This window comes from Chiloscyllium plagiosum, unplaced genomic scaffold, assembly GCF_037043375.1.
Source record: "Chiloscyllium plagiosum isolate Xiang-an unplaced genomic scaffold, Cpla_swu_hap1 HiC_scaffold_37, whole genome shotgun sequence".
Taxonomy (NCBI): Eukaryota; Metazoa; Chordata; class Chondrichthyes; order Orectolobiformes; family Hemiscylliidae; genus Chiloscyllium; species Chiloscyllium plagiosum.
The window spans coordinates 19,017,572-19,033,213 of record NW_028270175.1 but is presented as its reverse complement, the minus strand read 5'-3'; the positions used below and the strand labels follow the sequence as shown (position 1 = coordinate 19,033,213).

The 15,642-nt window shown below is 43.9% G+C and overlaps 1 protein-coding gene across 2 annotated transcripts in view; it reads right to left on the bottom strand.

Annotated features, from left to right (window-relative positions):
- The window catches only part of chd5 (chromodomain helicase DNA binding protein 5), an 89,397-nt gene that overhangs the window by 23,231 nt on the left and 50,524 nt on the right, over positions 1 to 15,642 (bottom strand). The window contains exons 20-28 of one of the 2 annotated variants that reach the window (XM_043675984.2): positions 15,206 to 15,323; positions 14,060 to 14,184; positions 12,467 to 12,695; positions 10,182 to 10,351; positions 9,131 to 9,305; positions 7,463 to 7,549; positions 7,286 to 7,374; positions 1,789 to 1,922; positions 813 to 957 (exon numbers count right to left, since the gene is read on the bottom strand). In XM_043675984.2, coding sequence (XP_043531919.2) covers positions 813 to 957; positions 1,789 to 1,922; positions 7,286 to 7,374; positions 7,463 to 7,549; positions 9,131 to 9,305; positions 10,182 to 10,351; positions 12,467 to 12,695; positions 14,060 to 14,184; positions 15,206 to 15,323 — 1,272 coding nt within the window. The remainder of the gene's footprint in view (positions 1 to 812; positions 958 to 1,788; positions 1,923 to 7,285; positions 7,375 to 7,462; positions 7,550 to 9,130; positions 9,306 to 10,181; positions 10,352 to 12,466; positions 12,696 to 14,059; positions 14,185 to 15,205; positions 15,324 to 15,642) is intronic. The other variant, XM_087980421.1, reaches the window with a different exon arrangement.

The window sequence follows — 15,642 nt, the reverse complement described above, 5'->3', positions numbered from 1 at the left end:
AAGTGTGGGCGACATGGTGGCACAGTGGTTAGCACTGCTGCCTCACAGCGCCAGAGACCCGGGTTCAATTCCCGCCTCAGGCGACTGACTGTGTGGAGTTTGCACATTCTCCCCGTATCTGCATGGGTTTCCTCCGGGTGCTCCGGTTTCCTCCCACTGTCACAAAAGATGTGCAGGTCAGGGGAATTGGCCATGCTAAATTGCCCGTAGTGTTTAGGTAAGAGGTAAATGTAGGGGTATGGGTGGGTTGCGCTTCGGCGGGGGCGGTGTGGACTTGTTGTGCCGAAGGGCCTGTTTCCACACTGTAAGTAATCTAATCTAATCTAAACTAATCTCTTTTCAGTATCTCTGATATTCTAAATAAATAACTGAGGTACCTGCTTTAGAAACAGCCTTTGCCCAAACCTCCATAAGACATAAAAAAGGCCAGGAAATCCCTGATTAAACACAAAGTCAGGCAGTGGCCAGAATCCCAGAGCAGAATCGGACAGATCATACAGCCCTGCTCATTCCACTGTCCACTCCCCTCTCACATTCCCCTTTCCCTGCCCCTACCCCACATAGAAATCACTGCCTCCAGAACAGTTCTCCCCCTTACCGAGAGGGTATGGTTGCAGTGTGAAGCCGCCCCTCCAGTCAGGACGGGGAGTGATTTGGAGGGGAAGCTGACAAAGTTCCCATGACACTTTCACTGCATTCACTGAACGTGCTGTGTCTGGGCACGGTTGGGACAGGTGTCAAAAGGACAGGGGAACTGACACCACAGAATCAAACCAATCGAACATCGAGCTGCAGGAATTCCTGCTACCCACCTTCTTTCGCACTAGTGACATCACGCCTATCCTGGTGAGCACGTGTTGCCGGGACAGCCCCTCCCGAGGGACACCGTCTGCGAAGGTCTCAGATCCATCAGCTCCTGGTTCACACAGGTGTCTCATAAACAGTGACACGTAGGCCCTAGGAGGAGGGAGTAAGAGGAGACAAAATGCTTCAAGGTGACAGTCACGACAAACAACAAAACCAAACCATTTCCTCAAATTTGAGGGGGCTGGATGATTAAAAGGCTTGATCCTCATGGAGGACAGGGTGAAGTAGCTAAACAGTGCATAGGCTAACTGAGACCCCTCCCATGTGTGGAATGAGCTACCAGAGGAAGAGGCTGGTACAATTACAACATTTAAAAGGCATCTGGATGGGTATATGATTTGGCAGGGTTTGGAGTAATATGGGCCAGGTGCTCGCAGGTGGGACTAGATTAAAAAAAATAACACCAGGTTATAGTCAAACAGGTTTAATTGGAAGCAGACTAGCTTTCGGAGCAACACTCCTTCATCAGGTGATTGGTTGGGATATCTGGTCGGCATGGACGAGAAGGGACCAAAGGGTCTATGTCCGTGCTGTACATCTCTATGACTATGTAGAGATCATTTTTGTCCTAGTCATGGGGAGGGGGGAGGGGGGGGGGGCGATGGGAGAGAGGGTGGTTGGGGCCTGTACAATGGGTGTCAACCAAGGATGGATCATCCACATCAGTAACTGCTACAAAGGAGACCAGAAGTCAGGGCCAACTCCCTCGACTGCCCAGGACTCCTGAACACCCAAACCCAGGAGCCTCGTCAATCTGCCCAAAGACTGTCACACAACCCACCTGCCCATCCCAGAACTGCCCAGGAATCAGCCCCCCATCACCCCAAGGGACATCCATCAGCAAGCAGATACAAAAGGAAGAGAGGAGCTGAGAGCACAGGGGAAATGCAGTTTGTGGGAGGGTATTTACGGGAAACGTACCTGAACTCCTTCTCACTCTTGCCCCGGAGATCTCGGACAAGCCAGTGAGAGTTGAAGGCATCCTGGGGAGGCATCCCCCAGCGCATGATGGCATTAACAAAAGCTTTACGTTGGCGAGCATTGAATCCAAGAACCTAGAACACAGAATTAAAGATCACTAGGAGGGCAAATCACAGGTGCAGAAATCCTCGCTCATTCTGTATCCTGGAACACCCATTCCAGTCTCTCCCTGCCCCCTCATCCCATCCACCCTCCTTCTGCCCATATCTCCTTTCCCTCTCCACCCCCCATCACCCACTCTCCTCTCGACACTCGAACAGAGCACACCAGTAATATACATCATTGGCTTCCCCCATTGGAGTCCATCCCATTAACATTCCCAAGTCAGAAGATCTACCAATCCAGCAACAAGATTCACTTGCTAGTTCTCTTTTGTTACTGGCTGTGGGATTTTCCTCTGATAATACAACAACAACAACTTGCTTCATTTTGCTGCAGGTGCTACATAAACACATCTCTAGGCACTTCCAGGGAATATTATTTGACAGCTGTCTCAGAAGGAGCTGGTGGGGAACGTAGCCAAACATTTTGATTAGATTAGATTAGATTACTTACAGTGTGGAAACAGGCCCTTCGGCCCAACAAGCCCACACCGACCCTCCAAAGAGCAACCCACCCAGAACCATTCCCCTACATTTACCCCCTTCACCTAACACTACAGGCAATTTAGCATGGCCAATTCACCGAACCTGCACATCTTTACTGTGGGAGGAAACTGGAGCACCCGGAGGAAACCCACGCAGACACGGGGAGAATGTGCAAACTCCACACAGACAGTTGCCTGAGGCTGGAGTCGAACCTGGGTCTCAGGCGCTGTGAGGAAGCAGTGCTAATCACATTGAAAGAGGCAGAGTTATGGGGCGTTTTAACGATTGAAGGTAAGGAAGAGGGGTTGAGGAAGAGAATTCCAGAGTTCGTGCTGCTAAAGGTACGGTCATGAATAATGCAGCACTTAAAATAGAAAGGCCACAGTCATAAAAGCACAGGCACCTCAGTTGTAGGAGTTGTAGAGTTACAGAGTGGTACAGCATAGAAACAAATCCTTCAGTCCAACTAGTCCACACGAACCATGTTCACTAACCATGTCCACACTAAATTAGTCCCACTTGCCTTCATTTGGCCCATAGCTCTCCAAACCTTTCCTGTTCATGAACTTATCCAAATGCCTTTTAAAAGTTGTAACTGTACCTGCATCCACCACATCCTTTGGCAGTTCATTCCACACACTAACCAACCATTGTCCCTCATGTCCTTTTGAAAGTTTTCTTCTGTCACCTTAAAAATATGCCCCCTTGTTTGGAAATCCCCACCCTAGTGAAAAGACTCTTGCTATTCACCTATCTATGCCCCTCGTGATTTTATAAACCACTATAAGATCTATAACCTCAACCTCCTACATTCCAGTGAAAAAAGTCCCAACCTATCCAGCCTCTTCTTATAACGTAAACCTTCCAGTCCTGGCAAATCTTTTCTGACCCCTCTCCAATTTAATATCATCCTTTCTATAGCAGGGTGACCAAAACTGCACACAGTACTCCAGCAGAGGCCTCACCAATGTCCTGTACAATCTCAACATGATGTCACAACCTCTATACTCAAAGATCTGAGCAACAAAAGCCAGTGTGCTAAATGCCTTCTTAACCATCCTCTTTAGCTGCAGTGCAAATTCCAAAGAGTTATATACCTGAGCCTCGAGGTGTCTCTGTTCAAAAACATTACTCAGGACCCTACCATTAATTGTGCAATTTCTCCCCTTGCTGGTTTTACCAAAATGTAACATCTCGCATTTATCCAAATTAAAGTGCATCTGCCACTCCTTGGCCCATTAAACCAACTGATCAAGATCTCTTTATAATCGTAACCTTCTCCACTGGCCACTATTCTGGTGTCATCCGCAAACTTACTGACCATGCCTCTTATATTCTCACCCAAACCGTTTCTATAAGTGACAAACAAAAAAGGTGGCCCCAGTACCAATTACTGTGGAACATCACTGGTCACAGGCCTCCAGCCTGAAAAACAACCCTCCACCACCACCCTCTGTCTACCATCAAGCCAATTTAGTATCCAATTGGCAAGCTCACCATGTGATCTAACTTTACTAATTAGTCTACCATGTGGAACCTTGTCAAAGGCTTTATTAAAGTCCATGTAAACAATGTCTACCACTCTGCCCTAATCAATCCTTTTGGTTACTTCCTCAAAAAACTCAATCAAATTTGACAGACATCATTTCCCTCACATACAATTATGCTGACTATCCGTAATCAGTCCTTGACTCTCCAAATGCACGTAAATCCTATCGTTTGGCTCATCTCCAACAACTTACCCAGCAATGATATCAGGCTCATAGCCCTATAGTTCCCTGGCTTCTCCTTACTGCCCTGAAATAAAGTTGACATTGGAGTATTCCCAAAACAAGGATGAGAACAATGTGGGTCTGAGAGGACAGGGTGGAGAGGGGAGTGGGACTTGGTGAAGTTGGGGTCACAGGTAAAATATTTTAGGATGGCCTCATTATACAGAGGTAACAAACAATAGGGAGAAGGCTTTCAAGAAGCAGCTGAGTTGAAGCAGGGTGGGGTCAGATGGTGCTCCAGAGGTGACAAAAAGCAAAGCTCAGTACTGAGACAAATATGACACCATGGTAGTGAAGAGTTTGGTTCATTTTCAGAATTTTACCAGGGACAGGACGGAGTCTGTGGCTTGGAAATGGAATCTCTGTTAGAAATGAAGGACAATAGCTTCAGTCTTTCCAATATTTAATGGGAGGAAACTCCTGCTCATTCATGGGGGGGGGGGGGGGGGGGGGGGAACTTCATGCTGACAACACACCTGACCATTTAGATTATTTGGGTTTCTTGGACTTGTTAAACATGACCTGGTACAATGTCACATTTTGTACAATGTGTTTAAGGCTGCCTTTGGTTTGTACACCTTTCCTGCACAACTTCCAAAGGGAGGTCTCTTCTGGGGAACATACCTGTAAAATGTAAAAAGACCCCCAGACTAGTTTCCTGAGGGGTCGGTGGAGGAATTTAACCAAGTGTTTTCTTGTTTTGGTCTTTTCTTGGACCTCGGGGATTGCATAGCTATGGAAAGAGGGAGGAGTATATCCAATACAGTGTCGTGACATCTTATGATGGAGCTGACCTGATGGTCCAAGCTGGTGTTTTAAATAAAATAGTAAATATTCTGAATTTGACTGCCCTGTACCCACACATGATCCTATCTCAAGCCAGGAATTCTCCAGGAATCCTCCAGGAAATTGCCTCCCTTGAGCCATCAATCTTTCTCCATCCGCTTCAGATTGTCAGGAAAACAGAGAAGGAAGAATAAAGCCCAGGCAGCTGAACAGGTGTTAACAACGTTCTGTGGAAGTAGAGCCCCATATGGTCAGAGCAGGTTGTGTGGAGCAGTGGCTGGCAGGTTTCATTCCCTAAAGGAAATGAACTAGTTGGGTTTTTAAGACTACAGTTTTTGCCGTTTTTGTTAACTAGATTTTAACATATGTTTTAATATCTATCTGCCAGTCTGTGGTAGGAATAGTTATAGGAACAATGCCGAGAGAAGCACAACATCATTAGAAAACAAGTCAAAATTGCCTTACAAAAGGAAAATCCTGATGGACGAGTTTATTGCAGTTGTTGAGGACGATAGATAAAGGAAACCAGTAGACGTAGTATATCCAGCTTTCCAAAAGGCATTCAGTATGCCGCGTAAGTGTCAACAGACAAGATAAGAATTGGGAGTAATATATAATGATAGCTAGAGGATTGGTTAACAAAGAGGCCATTTTCAAGCTGGCAGGCAGTGAGTGGTGGAGTGCCATGAAGATCAGTGCTGGGGCCTCAGTTATTTACAATCTGTATGCAGTGTGTCGAAGTTGGCTGATGATATAAAGCTAGATGAAAAAGTAAATCTTTAGGGAGGACGAAAGAGGTTGCAAAAAGATACAGACAGGTTAGAGAGTGGACCACAAAGCAACAGCTGGGGTAACACGTGGGCTCTGGAAATCATTCCGTTCAGTGACTTGGAATAGAAAAGCAGAATCGTTTTTCAAAGCAGTGTGAAACTTGTAAATATTGATGTTCGAAGAAACGTCGCCGCGCTGATGCAAGGATTATAGAAAGGCAGTATGCAAACTCAGTAAGCAATTAGAGAGGCTGGTGGTAAGCTGCAAGGGGATCGGAGGAAAGGAAGGAAACAAAACTCATTACAATTGTACAGTTTTGGTCTGACCTCATTTGGAATATTGTGTGCAGTTGTCTCTTTGCATTTAGAAGATATACTTGCACTGGAAGCAGTACAAAGGTTAACTAAACTAGCCCCTGGGATGAGGGGATTGCCCTATGACGAGACACCGAGCAAACTAGATCATTATTCTCTGGATTTTAGAAGCACGAGGGATCTCACTGACACATACAGGATTCTGCAAAGCCTCAACAGGATAGATATTGAGATCGTTTCCTTTGCTCAGGGAATCTAAAATACTGGGCCCTGGTCTCAGGGTAAGGGGCCAATCACAGGATTGAGGAGGAGAGAAATGTCTTCTCTCAAAGGGCTGTGAATCTTTGGAATTCTCTGTCCCAGAGGATTGTGGAATCTCCATCATTTAATACATTTAAAGCTCGGATAGTCAGGTATCTGTTCTTCAGGTAATTAAGTGGGATAATGGAGCTTGAGATCAGCTACAACTACAGAATGTTGGAGTCAGCGCAATATGGTACACTCCCTCTTATCTCCTGTGTTTGTTCTCACTCTGACCTAGAGGAGTAAAATTTAAATGTAAACTGAGAGCACCTTTTTGGTTATGGTGTGAAAAGGTAAAAAGGTTTGCTCTTCTTTCTGGTCTGCAAACAGCCCAATAACAGGCAAAGGAAACATCCAAAAAGTAGGAATAGAAAGAGATTATTCAACCCATCAGACCTATTCCACCACTCAGCCACCTTAGCTCTACGTCCCTTGATAATCTTCCCCACCTCCTCAAAAAAACCTATTTAAAGATAAAGATCAGGGATTTGCAACAGATCCAATGTGTGTTTGCTGGAGTCAACGTAGAGGTAGCTTTACTCTGTTGCTAACCCTGTGCTGTACCTGTCCTGGGAGTGTTTGATAGGGACATTGTCGGGAGAGCTTTACCCTGTATTTAACCCCATGCTGTCCCTGCCCCAGGAGTGTTTTATTGAGACAGTGTCGAGGACACTTTACTTTCTGTTTACTTCTAGTCTAACAGAGGGCATTCCAAATTCAGTTTAAAAAGGAGTAAACAGAGCTTTACTCTCAGTTTAAAAGACAGTAATGTTTACTCCATCTAATCCTGTGCTGTACCTGGAGTTTTCAGAAACATTGTAGAGGGAACTTTGCTCTGTATCTAACCTTGTCTAGTGGTATTCAAAAGATCACAATGAAATTAGTTTGAGGATATTACTTTTACCTCAATGTTCCCACCAACCCGTGCCAGTAAGGGTGGGAGGGGTTTGTCTCTTTCGGACTTAAGCTGTCTCCGTGACTGTCTCCTCCCAGCTGGAAAAGACAACATTCAGGATTGAGTGTTCTGGACCAACACAGCTCTCAATTCCAATACAGCCCCAAATGAGAAAGGAGCCCTCACCTTCAGGCTTCTCCTCAAAGTCTTCATCCTCATCTTCTGACCCTACAGAGTACTCAGACTGATTGTCCGAAAGGTCATCTTGCCACTCTGGAAAAGACAGATCAGGACGACGGGTAGGAGTAGGAACACACAAAAAGGGAGTATGGGCAAAAGCCAATCGGCCCATCAAGTCTGTCCTATACCAACACAGTGCAACTGAGCATCCTGGGCACCCAGCACCTCTTGCCTACAGCCACATAACCAATTGAGGCAAAATACAACTAAAGCTAAGTCAGGATTTAAAAACCTTTGGCAAATTCCACTTTGGCCTAGTGACCACAAAAGGGAAGAATTGGCATTTATTCAATATCTTTCATGACACTGGAACGTTCCAAAATGCTGCAGAACCACTTTTTGAAATGTATTCATGCCTGTAATGTAGCAATTTGCACACACTAAGATCCCAGAGACAGCAATAGGATAACAACAGTAATGTCTGTTTCATTGATGTTGTTTGAGAGATGTATATGGACCAGATTACAACAGGGAAGAAGTTCTATTATGTGTTGACAATGTGTCATGGGATCTTCTAAGCCCACCTGAGAGCATAGAAAGGACCTTGATTTACAATCATCTGGAAGATATCACTGCTGACAGTACAGCACTCCCTCAATATTACATTCAGTGTCAGCATGGATTATGGGCTCAAGTCACTGGATTGCAACAGTTTGAACCATGATACCAGACACAGATTAGAATGTGATCCATTGACAAATTGGCAAATTGTCTAATGCCCACCGAGCATTTTGTAAGTTGAGAAACTGTCCGTTGGACGTCTCCCAACATCTACTCAAATAATTGCAGCAAATCACACTTGGTCCACTCATTCCAGAGCCTTTATGTAGTTTTTAAATCAGTGGCTTTTAATCTGGCAGTGTCAGCTTTTCGCAAATTCAGCTTTCTCCACCCATTGGGTAAACCAGGTATCAGTCTGATTGACACCCCCTGACCCTGTTGCACATGTGCAGAGCGATGGTGCATATACATTGCAAACATATTTTGTTTTGTTTTTTTACTTTGCTGGTCTTAAGAGGAGCTCCGATCCCAATCCTACTGGAAGATGAGGAATTATCCGTGAAGTAGCTGAGACCTTGACAATGGTTGGGCAGCCAGAACGTTCAAGCAGTGAGTAGCTCAACTATCCCAGCCAACACATTTGGTCCTTAGCTTCTAACAAATGGCTGCACTCACGCAGGGCAACCAAACAGGCAACACAGTTCACACCAACACACCCGGCTATGCCAGGAAGGGAACCAAACGGAGCCCTTTTCCCAGGTAGATCTCCTGGAACAAGGTTGTGCTGCTCAATAGGTTCAGGCCCCAATACCAAGGAATTCATACCCAGAAGTGGCAAAAGCTTCAAGGAAAGAAAGGAGTAGATTTCCAAATTTCCAACGGCATGATCTAACATACACAAACTCACCCCACCAGCCCTGCCAGGGAGGTGGGGCTACAGAACAACTTCACAAATCTTTAGTCCGACAGTCATGGTGGAGCAAGCAGCTGAATATTGAACCAGCTACAGAAGGGAAGGGAAGGAACTCACAAAAAGTCAAGGAAACAAACTGGTTTCAAACCCAGACAATCCCATCCCCCATTTCTCTGACATGTTTTTGTGAAGGTAAGTACCTTGATCCTCTTGGGAAGCATCGTTGTAGTTGACTTGTTTACGAATGCGTTTGCCTTTGCCCAGGTTCCTGGCCAGGTCCTCTTGTTGCTGTTCATAATGATGTCGGAGAAGCTTTTCCCAGTAATCAGGGTCCACATTCTCTTCCTGTTTAATGATCTCTCTCTCAACTTCTTCCTAAGCAATTCAAGACCATTCAAAAGATCAGCCGCACTCAAAGGAAATCATCCCCAAGAATTGAAAACAGAACCTACAACATAAATAAATGTCACCTCCTAATTCAGGTGGTTACTAACTGCATTTGGAACTTGAGCCAGTCACAATGCAGAGGCTCTTTCCTGAAGTGCATCTCAGGGGAAAGCAAATAAGGGTCTAGGGAAATGTTTTTGTCAGGATGTTACAAAGTAAAATCTTGTTGCACAAAAGTTAACGAGTCTTACATTAAGAGTCACTGAACTTCAAACAAACACTAGGTCACCCCTCAGCCTCTGATGTACAAGGGAAACACCCTGAACCAATTGTACCAAACCTAAACTAGCAATTCAGTGTATTTCCTGAGGGTCCAGGTCATGCCACAGTTAAATGCAGCCTGTCTCTCACTCACCTCCCCCACCCTTGGCGCTGTAGAGAGCCTTCAAGTAACACTACTTGGTCTGTAGCCACTTGGGAAGTTTTGTGATCCACAAATGTTAACTGCCCCAGTAACTGGAAAGTAAGCGTTACTTATAAACCAGACCATCCTTCGTCATGAATCCTACCCACTCCTCCCCAAACAATCTCTGCTTTCTTTTCCTTTATTCTTCTCAATCTCTAATCCTTCAACACCATTCACACCAAGCAACAGGTAGAGCCATAAGGGTTGGGATAAATTCTAGAACCCGATGCTCTAGCTCTGGTAACCTTGCTCCCCATTAGACTGATAGTGCTCTGCTATTAGGAATTTATAAAGAAACTTTCTCTCCCTATCCCAGAGGGTTTTCCAGATCCTGTTGAACTCGGCTGCTTGCTCCGACTGGACAGAACTCTCATGGAATGTTGAAGGAAAATTGTCACCTGCTCATCTTCCTCCCGCACCACGTACTGAGCAACTTTAAAGGAGCTGAGATACTCGTTCATGTTCTGAATGTCAGCATCATCTGTGGCATTCTGGTTACGGTCCAGCAGCTTGGAGATGGCACGGTCATCATAGTGTATCATCCTCATTTCCTCAGCCTCCTTCTCAGCTGCAAGGTAAAGAGCAACAATCAATACTTTGTCTTCTCTTGGTGTCAAGCTTCTTCGAATGACCAGGTTGCAAACCGACAGATCCCTCATAACATCATTTTCGTCACTACAATATTCTTAATCATTTACCATCCCAGCAGAGGCTAACAATGGGCAAGTCAGATCCCACACTGAAACCTGGCTCAAGAGATCAGATTTTTATTTGTTTTGATTTTGAGGAATGGTGTCTCATTGCTAAATAAGCACACAATGTTACAGATATTGCTTTCACAATAAAAGCAGAAGTTTGTACAAAAGAAATGAAGATAAAATAATAATCAAAACTACTGAGAATACAACTTAAAAAGATTTTTAAACACAGAAGTATAATCCTAAAACATTCCTTTACAAAATTAAATAAATGAAACAGCATTTGTATAGTAGCCAAAGCACATCATTGGTGCAGTACCCAAAATACCACTTAAAATTTTCATACCGTTATCTAACGCTTAAGTAGTTATTTTTGAAATGTTTAACTTTTAGACTGAAACTGTAAATAGCTTTTTTCTGGAAATCACATACCTGAGTATATGGACTCAACTTTAAGTAACCCCTTCAGGGTTTTATCCCAACACATATAATCTGGAATTAACACTAATTCTTCATTGAAAGGTAATCCAGTTCATTATATATCTTTTCATACTCAGGAGCACCTTTCTGCACAGGACTGCTCCACTCAAAGGGTAACTAAAAGTCTCTCTCAACTATGGGCACAACTTGTGGATGCTTTTCTGTTCATGTTCCTTTCTGTGACTCTCTTCCCAAACTTGAGTTTTTTTTAAATTTAGGGTCACAACAAAGATCATCTCATGACAAAGCAGACCCACCTGAGCACATACCTGCATTTACTTAAAAGAAAATGCCTAAGACTTCCTGTTCCCCTTACGTGACCCAGTTAAAACCACACTGGAACAGCTTGTCCTTGTCAGTCTTTAAGTTCCTTTCATAGCCATCAGAAAGTCACCTCAAGCTCTTCATTTCCAAACAAATTAAATCATAATTCCTTAATATTTTCTCACAATTTAAATTTCACAATCTTTGTCTGTACTCCCCACTCCATGTTTTCTTTTAAGGGCAGCGATCTCTGAGATTCCCTCAATTTATATTCTAAAATCTGGACTCAGACCAAGCTCAGAGTAAAGAGAGTTCCTCTTGTTTTTTAAACGCTATTTTCTCCTCCAGCATTCTCTCCTGCTGTAGTGAAGTCAGTGACTCTAACTCAGGTACTACCCACAAGTGCTCATGCTCATCCACTGATTTGCTGTGTCTCAGACAGTCTACATGGCTAAAAATCACACCACACCAGGTTATAGTGCAACAGGCTTATTTGGAAGCACTCGCTTTTGGAATGCTGCTCCTTCATCAGGTGGTTGTGGAGTAAACGATTCTAAGACATAAAATTTATAGCAAATGTTTACAGTGGGATGTAATGGAATTTTATATTGAAAAAGACCCGGATTGTTTGTTTGTTTTTAACCTTGTAAATCCCAGTCCAACACTGACATCTCCAAATCAGCCTACATGGCGAGTGCTAGTGGGTTAAATCAACCATAAGGCATCACAATTAGACCAATCCTACTCTTCCCCCAAAGATAATATACTTTCCACTTATGTTCACTGCAGATGGATCTCTGGCTAACCTTGATCCCTAAAACAAGCCCAGAGAGTCCTTAGCGCTGCCACATACAACATCACTGAATTATCACGTGTCAGAGCGCAACTATTCAGGTTTGAAAGGCCCATACTATACCAGACCACGTATTTATGGCCTAAGGTCAGGAGATATTTACTCATCAAAGGAAGAAGAAAACATGGAACCAAGCTACAGGTGGATGGTTAAGACATGCTTGAACTGTGATCTTGTTGAATGGCATGAAACAGACTCAAGGGGCTAAATGGCCTCCAACAGTTCTTACATATCAACTGCACTAAATCACCAGATAAGTCCTAATAAAGATCAGTGGCAAATTGTCAACATTCGGGGCAGGGTGAGATGTTTCTCCTTATAGTCCTTCCTGGCTCTATTATATCTGTCATGCAGACCCACCCCATCACACCAGCCCTAACTTTCTCACCTTCATCATCCTTGAAGAGCTCCTCTGTGCCAAACTTGAGAATATCATCCAACTCCTGTTTGGAAAGTGAGCCTGACTTGGAACCCAAGCCTGGCCGGACCACCAGGTGAGTCAACATCATCTTTTTCTTGGCGACTTGCGTGATGCGTTCCTCCACTGACGCTCTGGTCACAAAGCGATAGATCATCACCTTTTTGTTCTGACCGATACGATGAGCTCTGCTGAAGGCCTGAAGGACAGACATTCGATTTGTTAGCTCCTCTCCTCAACAATCCCCCCCACTGGGGCCTCTCCCCTTCACCTCTGCCCCAGACATCTTGCACTTCCTGTACTTTCCCAAGATAATTGAAACAGGCTGGGCTCTGGGATATTGGCAAAGCATCCCAGAGAGATCCAATGCTCCAAGTTCGCCTCCTGGTGAAGGAGTGCCTGACCTCAGTTTCGCACATCCTCTGCACTGATAGGCTTTAGGGAACCAAAGGAAGAAAACAATCGCTCATCACTGACAGGTATAGCGCAATGAAGATCAACTTCTCTCTCATGTCAGGTTTCACCACTGAATTCCTTTTTTATGTTAAAAATTTCTCAAGGTTTAGGCGTCACTGGCACTTATTCATAATCATAATGCTTCCCGGGGATGGAAATGGTGGTGGGCCTTCTTGAACCAACGGTAGCATTTCCACATAACTGAAAGGCTTTCAAGGTCCCTTCACAGGAAATTTATTATTAAACACGTGGGCAAGGGATTGGAGTCAGGTTCCCTTCCCTAAAGGATGTCAATTGGGTTTTTCGTTAAACAGTAGCCCAATGGCTCCATAGTCACTTGTACTGACACCAAATTTTTATTTGCTAAGTTTTAGAACTGAATTGCACATCACTCAACACATACCATCTCCAAAACCCTATTAATTCGTACTATATTCAGTCACGGTATGTGGGTGTCACACTGGCTGGGCCAGCATTTATCGTCCATCCCTAGTCGCCCTGGAGATGGCGTGGTGAGCTGAATCATTGCAGTGCATTTTGTGTAGGTAAACCCGCACTGCTGATGGGGAGGGAAATTCCAGAAATTTGCCTGGTGACGCTGAAGGAACAGTGATATATTTCCAAGTCAAGATGGCAAATGGCTTGGAGGAGAACTTGCCACTCCTGCTAAAAGACCAAGTTGATCCTTGATAGCTCTAAATGACCTTTTAGAAAAAGTACTTCTGGGAGACATGAGAATTTCAAACTTCAGTGACTGCCCATTGCTAGCTGTGCGATACTTGCAGGAATATTAAGAATTAACGAACTACAGAGTGTGGGAATGGAATCTCATGTAAGCCAATAGAGAATGACATTAAGTTCCTTTCTGTCAATGGCATCAATGAATCAATTGGATTTATTCTACGCTGCTTTCAGAGTAATTTCATCTGGTATCAATCCACAGATGGCAGGGATTTCTGAACTTGGGCTTGAACACTCAATCTCTGTTTGCTGTAAACCCTGATGTCACAGAACTAAATTCCACACAGCGACTTTACGGAAAGAAAGAAAGAAATTGATGTCAAACAGTCCTTCTCTGAAGACTCATGAAAATATGCGTATTCTAACCTGAATATCATTGTGGGGGTTCCAATCTGAATCATAGATTATAACAGTGTCTGCAGTAGCCAGGTTAATGCCCAGACCCCCAGCTCGAGTGGAGAGAAGGAAACAGAATTGCTGGGCTCCAGGGGCTGCAAGGACAAAGAGAGAGAAAGATATGGGTGAGCATCCAATCAGTAAATCTTCAGAATCCGTACAGCCACAAAGAAAAGGGAGGTTCTTTCTAAAACTTTTCTCAAGGACCTTCAATATATTTTTGCTCACCAAAAATATTAAAAGATGTAGAGGCATGGCAGCTGGAGTTCGGATGAAAGTCAGCCATTATCTTGCTAAATGGCAGAACAGACACAGAGCTGATTAGTCTACTCCTGTTCCTGTACATGTACCTAAATAAATAACAGCAAATCCTCTGCTATCAGTCACATGCCCTATTAACAGGACATTGTGTGGTGCTGATTTGCTTCAGAACAGTTATATCAAATCACAGATTCCACAGATGACCAATCAGCCCAGCCTGCCCATACTGGCCCTCTGACACAAATTATCCTTTCAGTTGCATTCCTAACCCTTTCACTGTACCCTTTCACTTGAAGACAATTTTACAATTGTTCATCTCCCCTTCTCTTACAATTTGAGACTCCAATTTTTTTAACACTTTGAATTTAAAAACTAATCTTTTCTTTCATTCTTCTGACAATTATTCTAAACTTACCTTTTCACTAACTGAGCAAACAACAGACATATTTTTCCTTGTGTGACACATCAATACCCTTTATAAACATGAACAGTCCTGCCTGATGTCCTCTCAATTTTTCGATTTTTTTTTTAAAATGAGACCTCATTTTTTCATCTCCCCACCTACTTCAAGTTTCTCATCCTTGGTGTCAGATTAACAAATCCCTTCTGCATCTCGTCTGGAACCTTGACATCTTTTCTTAATGTAAAAGGACAATAAACAGAGCCGAGATACATGGTGGTCACAGCTTTGCCACTAGTGTCACGTTTATTCTGTCAGTGTGGAGAAAAGTTCTTTACTTCGTCCAGCCTGGAGACTGCTCAACAAGGTTCCTGGATGGAAGGTACATTATTGCTTTTCTAAGAGCCATAAAAAAGGAAGCAGAATTTCTCTATAAACCACCAACATCTGCTCACCATTAAACCTGTCAATAGCCTCTTGTCTCTGGTTGCCTGTGATGCTCCCATCTATCCGTTCGTACTTGTATCCATCATATTCCAGGAAATCTTCCAGCAGATCCAGCATTTTAGTCATCTGTCAATCACAAACAGCATATTTACCCAAAACTGAAACCCGAACCTGCATCAAACTCTGCTCTCTCCGCTGTGCTCGACGTACACTGGCTTTCCGTCCAGCAACATCTCAAATATTTAGTAAAAACTGCGGATGCTGTAAATCAGAATCAAAAAACAGAAACTGCTGGAAACGCTCAGCAGGTCTGGCAGCCATCTGTGGAGAGAAATCAAGAGTTAACATTTCAGGTCAAGTCACCCTTCCTCAGAATTAATTCAGTTCTGAGGAAGTGTCACTGGATCTGAAATGTTAACTCTGATTTCTCTCCACAGATGGCTGC